The 17,149-nt window shown below is 29.7% G+C and overlaps 3 protein-coding genes across 9 annotated transcripts; 2 read left to right on the forward strand and 1 right to left on the reverse strand.

Moving 5' to 3' along the window:
- Positions 1-3,617: 3,617 nt before the first annotated feature.
- On the reverse strand, positions 3,618-12,930 carry LOC108912168 (transport and Golgi organization protein 2). 6 transcript variants are annotated; one of them, XM_018717346.1, is made up of 6 exons: positions 9,974-10,055; positions 6,335-6,378; positions 5,614-5,866; positions 5,342-5,557; positions 5,193-5,291; positions 3,618-3,845 (listed from the first exon to the last, which is right to left on the reverse strand). In XM_018717346.1, exons 3-6 carry the CDS (start codon positions 5,856-5,858, stop codon positions 3,722-3,724), a joined length of 684 nt encoding a protein of 227 aa, XP_018572862.1. In that variant the 5' UTR covers positions 5,859-5,866; positions 6,335-6,378; positions 9,974-10,055; the 3' UTR covers positions 3,618-3,721. The 6 variants fall into 6 exon arrangements, with proteins under 6 accessions (XP_018572862.1, XP_018572860.1, XP_018572863.1 ...); XM_018717344.1 differs by having other exon boundaries at positions 9,953-10,041; XM_018717347.1 differs by lacking the exons at positions 6,335-6,378; positions 9,974-10,055 and adding an exon at positions 12,906-12,930.
- On the forward strand, positions 6,740-12,480 carry LOC108912169 (protein GUCD1). Of its 2 annotated transcripts, none has more exons than XM_018717349.2 (5): positions 6,740-6,885; positions 10,471-10,630; positions 11,727-11,853; positions 11,913-12,204; positions 12,336-12,480. In XM_018717349.2, the coding sequence occupies exons 1-5, from the start codon at positions 6,846-6,848 to the stop codon at positions 12,419-12,421; spliced, it is 705 nt and encodes a 234-aa protein (XP_018572865.1). In that variant the 5' UTR covers positions 6,740-6,845; the 3' UTR covers positions 12,422-12,480. The 2 variants fall into 2 exon arrangements, with proteins under 2 accessions (XP_018572865.1, XP_018572864.1); XM_018717348.2 differs by lacking the exon at positions 6,740-6,885 and adding an exon at positions 10,104-10,347.
- Positions 12,931-13,254: 324 nt separating the features above from the next.
- On the forward strand, positions 13,255-14,002 carry LOC108912153 (cytochrome c oxidase subunit 5A, mitochondrial). Its single transcript, XM_018717324.1, has 2 exons — positions 13,255-13,449; positions 13,551-14,002. Exons 1-2 carry the CDS (start codon positions 13,367-13,369, stop codon positions 13,921-13,923), a joined length of 456 nt encoding a protein of 151 aa, XP_018572840.1. The 5' UTR covers positions 13,255-13,366; the 3' UTR covers positions 13,924-14,002.
- The last annotated feature ends 3,147 nt before the right edge of the window (positions 14,003-17,149 follow it).

The following is a 17,149-nucleotide window of genomic DNA, read 5'->3' on the forward strand; positions in this document are numbered from 1 at the left end:
CACGATTTTCTGCTATCCTGATACAAAATATCCAGACATTGGTTTTATCAGGTTCTTTATAATATGTAGAGATGGGAAAATTCCTAAACTATGAAAATTCCTGGAAAGTTTCCATTGAAAATTCCGGAAGTTTTCCGAAAATTTCAAAAAAATTTTTTTGGATTTGGTATTGTGTTCTACATACCATCAGCTTTCCAAAAAGACCAAATACTTATATACATTTTTATTTATATTGGTATAAATATTGGAAAAATATAAATTATGTATTAATCATCCGTTAGAAAAAATTACATGCTGAGGGTACAGTATACAATATACAATATTTATCTTTATTTTTTAACAAACATAGTAAATACATTAAATAATTATACTAGTTTTAAAATGTAATTGTACTTTGGTTCAACTATCAAAATTCATATTAAATTTGAAAATGAGGCAATTTATGAGTCTTGTATTGCTCTCTATTATGTAGATTGTAGACTTAACAGAGATTAAAATAAGTAAGTGTAAGTGTTTTCTAACTTATTTGGATAATATGATCTTCTGGTATTTCGAATTAACAGAAAATCTGGAAATAACCAACGATTTTTTGTGTATGTTCATAGAAGTTAGAAGTAAAATTGGCTTCAAGTTTACAAATTGTTAGAAATATTCCCGCAAAATTTCCAACGGAAATTTTTTCAGAAACTTTCCAGGGAAAATTTCTCAAGCTTCGATTATTTCTTCCCGGAAAATTTCCGTTTTGGAAACTTTCTGGGACGGAAAATGTTCCCATTGCCCATCTCTAATAATATGTATACCCAAAGTTCTAATTTCATACCAAATTTGATTGTACATACATAAATACATCCTTCAAAAATTAAAATCAGGTATCTGGAGATTATAAAATGGAATAGGTGTCCAGTTATATCTGTCTCTTTTCTGTCAGGAGCAGCAAATACCTCCTCAACTTCCTACGATCCTGTGACTAAATTTTTCTGAATAATCATCAATCCGTTCAAAAAATAAATTCTGTTACTAGGAGATTCTGAAGGAGGTAAATGAAACAAGAATCCACATAGTTCTAATTATATCTTTTAAGCAAATGTAGTATTGGTTATACTTAAATATTTTTCAATCAGGAGCAACCTTACTACCTTCTCGAACTTCTGCTATCCTCGTATTCCAAATTTACATGAAAATAGTGTAAATACTAAAATGTTAAACACGAGATTATTAAATGCAGGAAGTAGAAGAAACAATGATAGATACGTTTTCAAATTCTCTCTAGTCTCTCTCTTTTAACTTACTTTTTTTAGCAGGAGTAAGGAAATATCTTTTCAACCTCCTACTGTCCTGATAGTATCCAAATAATTGGTTTTACAAATTAAATTGTCCCAAATTCATATGAAATATTAGAGATAGTAAATTCAAGTATCCGGAGATTATGAAATGAAAGAGGCGTTGAATGTATACGAGTGAGTGGGAGAAGATAAAATAAATAAGGATGGATATGGTGGAACGGCAAATATCTCCTCGACCTTCTGCGATCCTGATAGGTTTTAGCATTGTTAGCTCTATATTATGAAGTTCTACAGAACAAATCATTCAAAAATTAAATTCAGAATCTGGAGGTAGCAAGAAAATAATCGAGAATAAGATATATGTAGTTCCAATTATATCTTTTAGCAGATATGGTGCAGTGTTGCCACAGCTCGCTCAATCGAGCAAGGTGTCGCTCTTTTTATTTCGAATTCACTCGCTGTTCTTTATCAAATCCAGCAATACATTTTTATAGATTTTATAACACAGTTTGTTTAAATATGAATTAATACAGAAATAACAGACTTTCCCCCATTTTAACGTAGATTTTTTATAAAATGGATTTAGTTTGAAACTCGAATTACTTTTTGATGTAAAGAAATTTGTAATTTACGATACCGCTTGTTCAAAAGCGGCAAATAACAAATTTCTTTACAACAAGAAGTAATTTGAGTTTCAATAGAATGGAGGAAAGTCTGTTATTTGTGTATTAATTCATATTTAGACAGTCTGTGTAATAAAATAACTTAACTTGGTTGCCTCAGAGAAATAGAGAGGGTTGCCTAACCTGCCTTAGATACAGACCGAATCAGGTCAGAATCGGAACGTCGAAACATTAATAACAAGAGTTGAATTTTTAATTTCTTCAGAAGTCTTTATTCAAATTTAAAATTAATAAAAACCTACTGACAAAAACTATGGAGCTATACCTATAATCTAGTGATATTCTTGTAGTATAGACCACTTTTAAAGTTTATGTAGCTGCTTTATAGTATACCACCCAAAACTAAGTTATCTTTGTTGTAATTTTACTTAAACATTTTAATTGCTGATTAACATAAGTTAATGTAGAGTTATTAATTGATTTATTTCAACATTAAAAATCTCACTCTTAAATAAAATATCGTTCCTTTTTGATAGGACCACTCGCTCGAAAAACTAGGTATGTGGCAACACTGATATGGTGTGTATTACTTTTGTATACTTTTTTTTCAATCAGGAGCAATCACACTATCTTCTTGAACTTCTGCTTTCTTCGTATTCTTGCAAATTTACATGAAAATAGTACTGAAACGTTAAATACAGGTATGAGATTATTAAATGCAGGAGGTAAAAAAAACCATGATAGATATGTTTTCAGATTCTCTCCTAATATGGTATCAGTTATACGTATACCTCCTTTTTTTTTTAGCAGGAGTAAGTAAACTACCTTTTCGACCTTCTACTATCCTGATCATTGGATTTATAAATCAAATTTGAGTATCAGATTATGAAATGAAAGAGGCGTTGAATATGTATACTAGCGAGTGGGAGAAGATAAAAAGGAATAAGGATGGATATGGTGGAATGGCAAATACCCCCTCGACCTTCTGCGATCCTGATAGGTTTTAGCATTGTTAGCTCTACAAAACAAATCATTCAAAAATTGAATTCAGAATCTGGAGGTTGCAAGAAAATAATCAAGAATAGATAATAGTTCCAATTATATCTTCTAGCAAATATGGTGTGTGATATACTTTTTTTTTTTCAATCAGGAGCAACCTCACTACCTTCTTGAACTTCTGCTTTCTTTGTATTCTTCCAAATTTACATTTGCGTTAATATTTTGCCACAATACTAAATTACTAACGAAACAGATATTATTACATCCTGTATAAGTTTTCTGTGGATATAACTGAATGGACCTATATAACATTGTGTTGAAAAAAAGATCGTCAACAATTCGTCGATGTATATTAGTCCTAAATTTGCCAATAACTGCTCACAAATTGACCCTTCCAAATAAATGTATCAACATATACATTTGTTCCAGTAATTATAGTCATTCGTAATATGACGCTGTAACTACTAAAATCAAGACGCAATAAGGGTTCTATGGCACGCAGAAACCAATTCAATGCGATTTGTAATTTAACCATTATGAAGAATCAGGGTGTGGAACACAAACCTATAATCTAGATTATGACTTTCAGGTTTGTGGTTTTTTAGCAGCATAGCAGCTATTTATCCTCGACACACTAACGATTTACCTACTTTCAAATAATTTAAAAAAATAGAACAAAAAATTAGTTTTATTAGAAAAATAAAACAAAATCTAGTTTTGCAAGATTTATAAATGGTACTCTTATTTCACTAAAACTACATAAATAATAAAATAATAAATCAACAAAATACATATAACAGATTTAAAAATACTAATTTACAGTCTCGATTGGATCTTGTTTATATTCCACTCGGGGTTTTCAATATCTATCGGCTGCTTTAGAGCATGTTCTATAAACTGGAAATTCCAATTATAGTCTATTAAAAGGATACTATGTGCCCTAAAACAAAAAAATATATATATGTAATTCATTACTTATATGGTTTCAATAAAAAATGTTAATCACACCTTATGGTAGTTATTCTTAAAAACATAATTATTAGGACTGAATTAATTTTGAGGGATTTACAATAGATGGTGTAACTTGTGCTATATCGCATCTGTAACTGTATTCATGTCAAAGCACGTGTGAGTATTAATTTCGAGGGTTCAGTAGTGGTGATTTTGACACAGTTGACAAATAATGCCCTGGTCAAGTTTGAAGATGAGGAATTGGAAGCATTACTCAACCAAGATTCATGTCAAACGCAAGATGAATTCATTGAATCGTTGAATGTTGATCGCACAACAGTTTCCAAACGTTTAAATGCACTCGGTATGACTCAAAAGCAAGGAACTAAGGTGCTATATGAATTGACACTGAGAGATGTTCAACGGCGATTTTTCAGATGTGAACAATTGCTTCAATGGCAAAAAAGAAAGGATTTTTTGTATCGTCACTGGTGATGAAAAATGGATACGCTATGATAATTCTAAGCGTAGAAAATCGTGGGTTTTGCCTGGTTATGCATTAAAATCGACGGTAAGGCCGAATATTTATGGTTCGAAGCTCAAGCTTTTTTATTTGGTGGGACCAGCTAGTTGTTGTGTACTATAAGCTGCTTCAACTGAATGGAGCTATCACAGGTGAACGTTACCGAACACAATTGATGTGTTTGAGCCCTGCATTGAAGGAAATACAGCCACAATTCGAGCAAAGGCACGATAAAGTAATTTTTCAACATGGCAACGCTCAACCACATTTCTCAAGAAGTCAAAAAATACTTAGAAATGCTCTTACTTTTTTGCTTTTACTCCACCTGCCATATTCACCAGATATTGTTCCATGGGATTACTGCCTGCCTTCAAATCTTACAAAGATACGAAAAATTGGATCAGTTGGTGAATAGCACCAAAAGATGAGTTGTTTTTTCGACACAGAATTTGTAAGCTGCCAGAAGTACAGAAAAAAGTAGTGGCTAACGATGGACAATGCTTTGAAAAATAATAATGTACATAATGCCTTGAATTTACAATAACAATCCCTCAATATGAATGCACCGTTTTAGTATATTATATTTTTAGCTATTTTATTTTTACTCTATTGTAAAGGCAATAAAATAATTCAAATAAATTAATTTTTTCTAATAATTATGTATTATTATTTAATAGATATTACTGGTGAAATTCAATGGCATGTACCTAGCTTGTATACTTTTACTTCATTCGACAAGATTTCTTTAAAACAATTTTTTGAATTTGACTACTTCAAAGTAAAAAATTTTAACGGGTAAAAATAATGACTGACCTGGTGCCATATCCCGGATCCTTAATTTTCACAAATATTGAACTTAACAGGGAATATGCTGCTGGATTCCTTTTTTCTAATTCCTCATCGGGCAAATGTCTAAAAATAATTACTTGCACAAGGAATCACACAATATTTAAATTACTTACTTTGTTTCATTTTTCAGTAATTTTAACAGCTCTTCCACCAATTCTTCATTGTTTAAACCTCTACTTATGATTTCTTCAAACTGATATCTGCCTTTGGTCACTTTAGTCAGAGGAGTATAAGTGGGGCTATTCCCAAACCCTAAAGTTTCCTTTCCCGAGTAAACAGAGAATATTTTTGGAGTGTTACTGTAGTGATAAACTTGACAGTCATCTTTACTGGAAATATATCAATTAAAAAATGCATTCGACTCGGAAGAATCTTTCAAACAAACCTTATTTCTATTCCAACAAAGTTAAACCCACTGAAATTGACTTCTTCTAAAGTTTTAACATACTGATCGAAGCTAAGATTCGTTGTCAGGTAATCCTTGACAATCCTTCCTCTACCATCGCCATGTTCAATTTTCTCTCCCGTTACGTTTAATAGTGCTGCAATGCAGTACTTTTTACCTTTGCCGTTCTCCAAATCTTTGATGGCGAAGCCAAACCACATACCCCCCTCCCTGCCGGGCTCCATATCCTTGCCTTAAATAAAAAAACCAATGAACTAATAATCTTAAGTCCCTGTATTCTGCAAAACACACAGAAAAAACTTCAACTTTCTGTATGAATAATTATTTTTTCTATTATAATTTAAAAACTAAATTGGAAATTTTTAATTCAGTTTCATTCATTACCTTCTGTTTATTCAAGTCTAACGCATCTATTCCGGAGACGTTGATCCAAGATTCAATCTTAATTAATTATAAATTCAATTCAATTAAAATGGAATTATTTTACACAATTATTAGAGAACTATAACCTCGACAAATAATTTTTAACACGGTTATTAAATATTGCTAATAAATTACTTCACTGTTCGCAGAATTTAAAGAGAAACTACGAAAATTGTGTAATTAAGTAATTGGGCTATGTAGTATACAAGTATTAAAGTAAAAAAAATGGCTTTGCTTAAGAATATGTGTGTAAATAAGTAAGAAACATCCTAAATACCTCCTAAAATATGTCCTTCGCACCACTGAGCATCCAACGCTGGCCTGTGATAGTATTCATCCCTATTATTTGCAACAATTACCCTGTACTCCCCTTCTTTGGGGCTAGGGTTGACATAAACGAACAATATACACATTTTACACCTGTTTACACCATAAAATAGAATTTGACCTATTGATAACCCCGTTTTATAACCTCACTTTTTATCTATTATTTGTAAGGTGTAAACAGATAAGAAAAATCTTGTTTAAATTGTATCCAGTATAATAGAAATAGGCTTGCTATTTTGATCCACTCGTCTTATTTAATAAATAATGTTTAATATTCCAAGGCCATTAATAGTTAACCTTCTTTGTGGCTTTTACATGGTCAAATGAGTTACCCGTCTTTTCAATGAGATTTCACGACTATTAAGACTCAATAAAACAGTTATTCCACTTCAGTTACGAAAAAAATATGTTCTGCTACGGTGTTCAATTAATAATTTATGGTTTTAAATCGATTTTAAGACATGACCGACTGCAACGCAGAAGATAAAGTTTTATACAATGGTAAGTTACAAGTCACCGCTAAGAGCTCAGACAAGAGCAATGTAAATACTTTCATCGTAATTTCCAGGAATTATTTAGGCTTTTGGTAAATATGTATCTACTATCTAGTAAAAAATTATCATCTTTTTTTTTTTGCCGTAGATAGGCAACTAAATATACAAGAAAAAAACTAGGTACTTTGAAATTTACTATGCCCACGCTCATTTCATATATTTTTTTCAAATTCATACACATTAAAATTTAAAATTTTGGTGAACACTGAAAATGTTTTGGGTAATACATGTTATTTTATCCATAGTTATTTTAACACTGAAAATCAACAAAAATTAACAGCAATAATAATTTTCAAAAAAAATATATTTTATTAATTCTTCCACCATTCTTACTGTATTATAAAAGTATCGAGTTAATTCAAATAAATTTAACTTCATTTGATAGCATTTTTTAGGGAAAGTTTCTGTGAATAAATTTCAATTAGATACCTTAATATGTTTAAAATAGTGTAAAAATTCAATGTTTTAAATTATAATTTTTTTTTTTTTTTTAATGAAAATTCATCGTCTTATATCTCTGTCTCTCTTATAAATATGTTTCCATTATTGTAACAAGTGTTAGTAAAATAACAAATTACGTAACTGTCTTGATATAATTATCATAACCACTTTTTATATCCTATTAAAACCATTATTTATAATACACATCATTATGAGAACAAATAAATAAGCAAACTGTTTTCTACACTTCTTAGTAAGTATATATTTCCTATTAATTTCTATTCATTATTTATTAAATTATTGTTTTTAAAATATTTTCAAAATCATTTGATTATTTCTTTTAATAGTTTAATTATCTGCTTTATTAATATAATAAGTGAAAAGCACATATAGCTGAAATAATTCTCATTAAATATAGACCCTAAGAATGCACATATTTCATAAGTATAACTTCAAAACTGCAATTCCTAAGCTTGCAACAATTTTTTTAGGTACCAATTTTTGAAAAACTGTATTAGCATTTGTTTCTGAACTATTTGACTTTCTGATACTTATTTTTTAATGAAGATGAAATGTGATTGAAAAAAAAAACTAAAAAACTAAAATGTATCATATTTTTGGCATTAATTTAGGAAGAAATGAGTAAAAACGAAAATGAAATTTTGCTTAAAAAAGGTATACCTTGCTAGGAGCAGCTTTAAAGCCAACCGTTTTCAACAAAAAGGTAGGTATTTAAATTTGTAAATGCATAAAAAAAATTAAGTTATTTTCAACTCCACTGATAAACGAAATTAGGAGCAATCATTTATTGGCAAGAAATACACCTTTAAAGGAAACAGTGCAATTAAAATTTTAAATTCCCTTTATTTAACAATTTTACTGTAAATAGAATTGACAAGAGTAAAAGAACATACTACTGTTTTAAAAGACATGTTTTCCAATGGCGTTAAAAATAACTTAAACAATTTTTTTTTTTTTAATTTACAATTTAAATGCCTTTTTGTTGGAAATGGTTGACTTCACAGATATTAGCAAGGTATATCTACTTGTGTTAAGCAGGAAAGTGGGGTAAAACTTTTTTTTTCATAATTAACATTCGAACGGGCGTTTTCTCATTTTTCACAAAGCGTAAATTTTTTTTTAAACTTATAGTATTATAAAGTTTAGGAAACTAAATCATAACATCAAACAAAAATGTAAGTACTAACAATATTCAATTTTGTCATAAATAAACAAATTTCCCGATTGTATCCATCAGTTAACCATGAAAATATTTTGTGCATATACAGGGTGTTCCATCTAAGAGGGATTCTTCTGTAACTCTGCAACCATAAAAGTTATAAAAAAATGGTTTTAATAAAAGTTGCCTGGAATCATGGCCTTCTTGACGCTGTTACATTGCTACTTTTTTGGACTTTAGAAAAGAAGCTGATTTTTCTAAAAACTGTTAGAGATAAGTACGGACAAACTTATATCAGTCGAAAGGGCATTCAAATTTGCATTCACCCATGACAATTAATATGGGTATGTAATTCCGTTTGAAAAATAAATTTTTCAACTCGTAAGATTATTAAATGTAGGTCTCAGTATTTTCAAGTCTTAATAATGTACATGTTTTGCTCACAAATGACAAGATAGAGTAATTTATGCCAAAACTAACTGTGAAAACTGCAGGTTTCTAACTCTTACGGTTTAGACTCTATCTAGCCTCATTTGGAGAGCTGAAATTGTGATTTTTTTCAAAAACAACTGATTATCTCGAAAACGGTAAGTTTTAAACACCATGTACATTTAAAAACTCTACCTGATTTAACCAAGGAGTTCAAAATATGCAGTAATATACAGGGTATTCCATTTAAAATAACAAAGTTATGTAAAAATATTTTTTTACATTGTCCACATGATTTCATACAACTTTCATTAAAACCATTTATTTTTATAAATTTTACAGTTACAGAATTACAGAAGAATCCCTCGTAGGTGGAACACCCTGTATGTGCAACCCTTCCGGAGATGTCAGGAGAGGTGACCTTAAATTTATTATTCCACAAATTTCATTTGAATCCTCAAAATGTGTCAGTATCGATCTTTATAATTATTTGTTGTATATAAATTTCATCTTGGTGCATTTTAATTTATTTAAATTATTTTATTCATTTAATTATTTTTAATAAGGACACTCTGTATAAGTATAAAAATGCAACCGTGAAAAAGACTTGATAATCTTGACCAACAGAGCAAGTTGTTCACCTACAAGACTAAAAAGGTCAAGAATACGAACAATCTGCCAAAATCATTTGATATATCACCTTCAAAAACGTTATTTAATTTTTTCATTCACATATACCTGCAAAATCTATAACAAATATAAAATATTTAAGATATAATGTTACTGTGATAAAATCCCAATCGTAACTACGAGAATTTGTGACTCATTACACATATTTTGAGGATGTCATCAGCGGGTTAATAAAAAAAAAAACAATGAATAAATCGAACATGAAAGCTGTAGGTGCACCAAACTCTAAGTTAATTTAAAGCTAAGCTCATATTTTAGAATTGTTAATATTTACTTTTTGTTACAAGCTTAGTACCGTAAGTGATAACACTAACGCCCACAGTGCACATTCATTGACACAAACAAATGCATTGCTGTACCATTTACACACTCTTTTCTGTTCATATGTAAACAGCATGAAACAATGTGTTATCTCGGCAATTAATTATTACACGTTTAGAGCTTATCAGGAGGGTCACACTGAGAGATAAAGGGTTTATCTCTAATGTAGAAACTGATCAATAAAAACTTCATCCTTAGAAGTGCTGATGTCTATCAATATTGCACATCACATCAGTATTTGCTATTATTTTGATAATACCTACAGCCACATCATATCGTTTAAGAAGACATGCTTTGTCAAGCGAGAGCTCAGTGTTAAAATGAGGAGGAAGATTGCTTTAAAGCCTGGTATGTTAGTTTATATTTAAGAAGTTTAATCTACCCATACATTTTCTACAATTTTTTTAATACCTAAATTATTCCGGTTAAATCAAAATATTTATTCGTTTCGTTATATAATTTACTTTGTAGGACAACCAGAAAAAATTCACATACAGCTGTCACATTACAAGCAGAAATACAACTGGGACTGCGGAGTGTCCTGTGTATTGATGGTTCTATCGAGAAAGAACCGGCATGAATTCCTGAAAAATTTTGCACACATCTGTAAAAGCGAGGGTTTCAACAAAAGGTAAGTACGACAGATTTAAAGACAAATAAACGACAATGAACAACTGTGTATCACACATTGATAAATTTTACTATCTAGAGTGCTTTTAATGAAATAAAAAAAATGAAGATCACAACTCAATTGGTGTTATAATATTGAATCGTCTATGGAATGTGAAATTAATCTTGCAGATTGCTGCTCCTCCCAAATTACGAATGATTGATTCTTTGTTTATTACTATTTTCAGAAATTATAATAAAATAATCTATTATCAGTGAATATGTGCTGTTCAAGTGTTATATCGAATAACTGTCCTTGGGCAAATTTAATTTTTTTACTTAATTTAAGTAACTTTTAGTTAACTGTGTGTCATAAACTATTAATTAGAGATTCTCAGAAAACATTTATCTGTTCAAATTAAAGAAATAATCTTGATAATCTCTAAAAGTTCTTTTTAAGTATATAATTGTTGTAATCAGTCTCTGATAACCAAGTTTGACGATTCTACAAATTATTATCACTTTGACATTTTTGGAGGTTTCCTTGTATATCCTGAGATAATGTAAATGAGTAATTAAGACATCAGGGGCTCAAGGTTTTGGAACGATCGAATGGGGAAAACTGCATCTCGATATCTCGATTCGTTTAAGAGATACAAGGAGTATTTTATTTTTAGCCAGTTTCTATCATGTCGAATAATTTTTATACAGCATTTTTGTACAGATATTAACTTTTCTATAAATTTAGCTCAGTTATAAACTTTTATTTTTCATAGGTATGTATTTTTTTTGATACAGTTAAGTATGTGATGGATGTATTGATAAAAATATGTATGGCACACTAACTTGTTATAAAACAGTTTAATTTCAATAGAATAGAAGTTATAGAAAAATATTGTGTACACACTAAATTCTACACCAAAACCTAATAAGAAATATTTGAAAAAATTTTAAACTCCCTATAGGTATCTCTTAAACAAATCAAAGATATTGAAATGGGATTTTCGTCTTTCTCAAATTTGGAGTGAAATCTCAAATACATTTTGTCTATCTCCTCTGGAAATACGAAAAATCCCCAAAAGTGCCAGCAATAATTAATAAATCATTTAATATTTCAGCACATGGACTATAGATTTATGTTACCTGCTGAAAAAGTACAATGTAGAACACGTTTTTTACACGATTACCCTAGGAGTTCACGAAGGATATAGAGGAAATAGCTTCTATAACAACGTCTTGACAAAGGTACAAATTATTATTCCCAACACTTTTTTCGTATATTGTAGTATCAATTTTCCTTTTAGGACGAACATCGCGTAAAAACTAAGTTTAAAGATGCTGCGAATGTAGGAATATACGTGAAGAAAAAATCTGTGACACTAGTAGATATTTTAGCCCATCTAGTCAATGGACCTGTAATAGTATTAACGAATGCGAGAGTTCTCAGCTGTGATATATGCAAATTTAACAAAATTTCTAGCGAATTAAGAAAATGTATTCCTTGGCCATCTACGTATCAGGGTCATTATGTAGTTATTTGTGGATACGACATACACACGAGGAAAGTCTTTTACAGGAATCCATCTTTTGGAGATCGTAAGTTTCTAATTTCTTAAAATTCAATAATAAAAATAAATAACACAATTATTTCTGTATGCATGCAGAATTCAAACATTATATTCGTTATTATCCTTGATAAAATGCTTACATTAGATGTGTTATTTCAGATGTATGTTTGATGTCCTTGGAATCATTGGATCAAGCAAGAAAGTGTTACGGCACTGATGAAGACATAATTTTCATATTTAACTGATGCCATATATATTATATAACTTTTATCCAGTTTATTTATCTAGTAGGTAATTTATATTAAGTTAGCAGAATTTTTTTCTAACATGTTTTTTATTTATTTTACAATTTTGATAATCATGTTCGTATAATTTATATTCTAATGAATAAAATTGAGTATAAATCGATTTTGTAAGCTATTTCTCATTCTTCTACGAAAGGAAGTTTCTAAAACCCCTTAAAAATAATTTGGGCACATTGAACTCGACACGGCCACTTCGACTCGACATAAAGTTATGAATTTAAAGAGCTTTGTTTTAAATAAAGATTTCTTGGCATAATATAAAACTAAATTACAATTAAAATTTACTTATAAGTGACTATAATAAAGCACAAAGTGTAAAGGCACAAAATCTCTGTTTAGATAAGAAATTGACATGGAGTTAACCTCTCATTAATAGTAGTACTAGAAAAATAGTGATTTATCGAAGTTTATAAAATATAAATACCTTCATTTCACTAAAACTTAAGTATATAGTGCACAGCCACAAAAAACTTTAATTAATAAACACATTAAAGAGCAATTTAATAACTTAAAAAGTATTTTAAATGACGGCAAATTTAGTTTTGGTAACATGTTGTTTAGTTATGTTGGCAATTATCATATCCTTAAAATACCTTTTATTGAATAATAATAAAATATCTATGAAATAAATTTGAAATTGTTTGTAGAAATATTTATTAATATTTGTGTACTTATATAACTGCAATAAAATGGATTGCTGAAATTGCAATTTTCTTAAATTAAACATTTTTAAAATTACATCAGTGTCGCCAACCAGTATTATACTGACAGTTTTCTTTTTACTCCGCCCAGATAAGTTTTGAGGTTAAGGGAAATTTACGTAACTCATTTTCCACTTTAGAAAAGCTAAATTTGTGGTGAATTTTAAATTTAAAATCCATAAAAATGTTTAGAACAACTGCAATTCGAGCTCAATCTATCTTCAGATCAGCTTTAACAGTAACCAAACCAAATGTGGTATCTTCAAGGTAAATTGCCCATCGAAAGTTCAGTATTAACTTATAACTCTATTATTTAATTTAAGAAATGAAAATGCCTAACCAAATTTAAATACAATTTTTTTTTTTAGGTTCATGTCAAAAGAAAGTACGGAAACTGACGAACAGTTCGATTCTCGTTATGAAAACTATTTCAACCGAAAGGATATCGACGGATGGGAAATTAGACAGGGAATTAACGACCTTTGTGGTCACGATATGGTCCCAGAGCCAAAAATTCTTATCGCTGCCCTTAAAGCTTGCCGCAGGGTAAACGATTTTGCATTGGCTGTGAGGATTCTCGAAGCCGTAAAGGATAAGTGCGGCAACAAAGTTGGAGAAATCTACCCATACATCATTCAAGAAATCAGACCAACTCTCACCGAACTTGGAATTAGCACTCCAGAAGAGCTTGGGTTCGATAAGCCGGAATTGGCCCTTCAATCCGTTTTTGACATGCATTAATTGCACATGGTATTAGTAAATTATTGTCGATATCCATAGTTTAAACTTTGTAAAATAAACGGTTACAACATTTACCTTTTATAATTGTTTCAATATTAGTAATATAATTTTTTATTTCGAAGTGCGTATTTTTTGCTTATGGAATTTTAACTTAAGAAATTGGGGATGAAAATAGTATGTTAATGTGAAGAATTCTTTTTTTGGAAGTAACGGTTGTATCAAGTGGATAAAACACAACTGAAATTTGAATGTGTTTTAGTAATTATAAAAATAATCAACATTTTTATTTTTATACTGATTCTCAAATTACTAAAATCTTCAAATTTGTACGGAAGTTGTTTCTTATCTAACACCAAATGACCTCAAAAGGTCAAAATTTAAAAATAATATCTACAAGGTGTCCTGCTTTATAGGTGTAAAAAACGAGTGAATTCAAATTTTTTTCTCAAAATTCGAAATCAAATACAATGACAACTTATCGGTAACTGGTGGACCGCAGTCCAGATCCGGTCCGTGGGATGTAAAAAAATGGGCCACCAAAAATTTTTTGAAAGTACATATAATTACTCAAATTATGTAAAACATTTTTCTATAGATAACAATACATTTGACAGCAAATGTAATTTCTTTCATTGATTTTTTAATACAAATATTCCTATCCTATTTCCTATTATTTTGTGAGTGCAAATGAAAATAAAAAATTAGTAAGAATTATACTCATGATGTCCAGATGCTTGCAACAACCCTTAAATTGGTAAGCAATAAGGATCTTCATCATGGTAAGTTTAATATATTTTGAAAAATACAAATTGACAAAAAATTGCATTACAAACTAGTAAATCGTCAAAATATGGGATACAGGAACACTCTCTAATATGTAGAGTTCCACTTCACAGATAAATTATTTTTTTTTTATTTTACCTCTCACAGTTAATAAAATTCATATTTAAGGACAGATAGAAACTTCATTAGATACTTTTAGGCCTAATATTCGACTTTGGTGAAATAAAATTCATACATGTTTCTAGATTGCACTTTTTTTGGCAAAGTTGGGGTTTTTTTGTTCGTTTATTTTCAACTTTTTCCAAATTCTACTTACAAATTCGACAATTTTGGACAACTTTAAATAAAAAAGATTCTCTTTTTGGGTATAAATATATGTACGAGGCACCTACACAAAGTAAGAGTACTCAATTTTCTAAAAATCGAAACGGCAGTATACAGGCTGTCCGCAAATATCACCGACAACGTTTGACTGCATATTCAAGACGATAAATACGATCTACGAAAAAAAAAGTTAAAACTCTTTGCTTTTTGAGTTACAGACCTTCAAAGTTGTCGAAAATAAAATCAATTTAATTAATAGCTTTCAGGCAGTTAAGATTTGAAGTCTCGGAACGTTTCTGTCTTATTTCCCCCACCACATTCCAGGTATAAAAATGTATTCGAGGACGTTTTTTAAAGGGTTAAAAAATACTATAAAATGCATTTTTTTCGATATCTTTAACCGTTATTGTGAAGTTTAAGGGTTGACTGATTTATTCCCAAAATTTCAGGTCTTAATGTTTAGAAATAAAGAAGTTATGAATTTAAAAAAAAAAACGCTATCTCGGTTAAAAATGGTCCTAGAACAATTTTTTTTTTTAATTCGTGAAAAATTACCAGGATTACGATTATCAAAATGGCTTGGTTTTAAAATATATTCATTCTTCGCAAAGTTATTAACGAAAAACCTTATAAACAAATTATACTATTTGTTTATACGCCGTTTTGGGGAGGTTAAGCCTATGAATTTAGAATTTCCAATTGCATATTTTGAAAATATAAGTCAAAATGAAACAAATGAGCCCTCATAAGGTCCTTTATTACGTTAACAACCGCATTTTTGCAATTGAAAAAATGCTATTTCTAATAAACAAATGCAAAAATTAAATATTTTTTTACCAAATTTTCAGGGTTTCTTAAACGTAACAAAAAACAACTTTTACTGCAGTTTACAGACTATTTTCTTCTATTTATAGCAAATTCAAATTTCGCTGGTTTTTTGCAATTATTTCAACAAATTGTTCCTGGATTTTAATTTAGGTCTCAAATGAAGCATTTTTGAAAACCTATAAGTATAAACAAAAGCAAAACCTCCTGTTGGAGAGCGTTTTTTAATACAGCAAAAAAACTCAATTTTTGGTAATTTTTACATTACAATCATTGTTTAAACAATGATCTTGTTGTTTTAAACCGATACTTTTCGGGAAATATTATTTCTTTTTGCCTAAACTAACGATTAAACCAAGTTTCAATCTGAAACAAATTACCTTTTGATTTACATGTATTACAAATTTCATTTACTGGGCTAATATTTTTACAATCCCGTACGTGTTTCTCTAGCTATACTCATGTAGATTAAGAGCAAATTTTTTTTGGTTCATCTTGAAATTTGCACTAGTTCTAGTAGGCCAATCATTATAGCTTTTTTTCGGGGAAAAAATACTATTAGAAGTTTTTCTGCGGAAAATTGTTCAGAAACGTGTTATAAACAAAATATCAAAAAATCTACTCGAGACTAGTTGGGAAACTTTGTTAAAACAAGGTCAAAATTATGAAAAATTAGTGCTTCGACTGGCGTAAAAAAACTGTTATTCATAGAGAAAAAAAGGTTTATACAAAAAAGGTAGGTATTAAATAAATCTGTAAAATAAGACAAGTCCGATTAAATTCCGATAATTGGTTTATACGCAAGAGCTCAAAAATGGTCGAAATTGTCCGCTTTTTTCAATTGCTAATAATTAATGCAATTTTCATCGCAGACACTTGTAATTCAGGATTTTTGAAGCTTTTTGCACCCTTAATAAGTGGTAAAAATTTCAGCCCAAAAACTTCATTAGCTTGGCGTTGGCGGAATTTGTTATCTAAGAAGATGCTATTTTCAATTCATTTTTCCCAAGCTCACAGGCGTTGTAGGGTTTCGATCATTAGTTGTTTTTGTACCTAAATAGTTGTATTGACATATGCATTTACTGATAATTTAATTTTTCAAATTTAATTTGTTTAAAAATGACTGAAAAAATGTTAATATTTATTACATCGTTAAGCGCGCATGCTAAGCCTCGCCTTCCCCACTCGTTCGCTAGACCAAGTAATAGAACGCATCGCCGCTATCTTCTTTTTCGAAATTAAATAGTTGAATTCACCTTAATGTTAATGTAGGACATGAAAATATAGCTCTTAA

The sequence above is a fragment of the Anoplophora glabripennis genome, unplaced genomic scaffold, assembly GCF_000390285.2.
Source record: "Anoplophora glabripennis isolate ALB-LARVAE unplaced genomic scaffold, Agla_2.0 scaffold514, whole genome shotgun sequence".
In the NCBI taxonomy this organism is placed as follows: Eukaryota; Metazoa; Arthropoda; class Insecta; order Coleoptera; family Cerambycidae; genus Anoplophora; species Anoplophora glabripennis.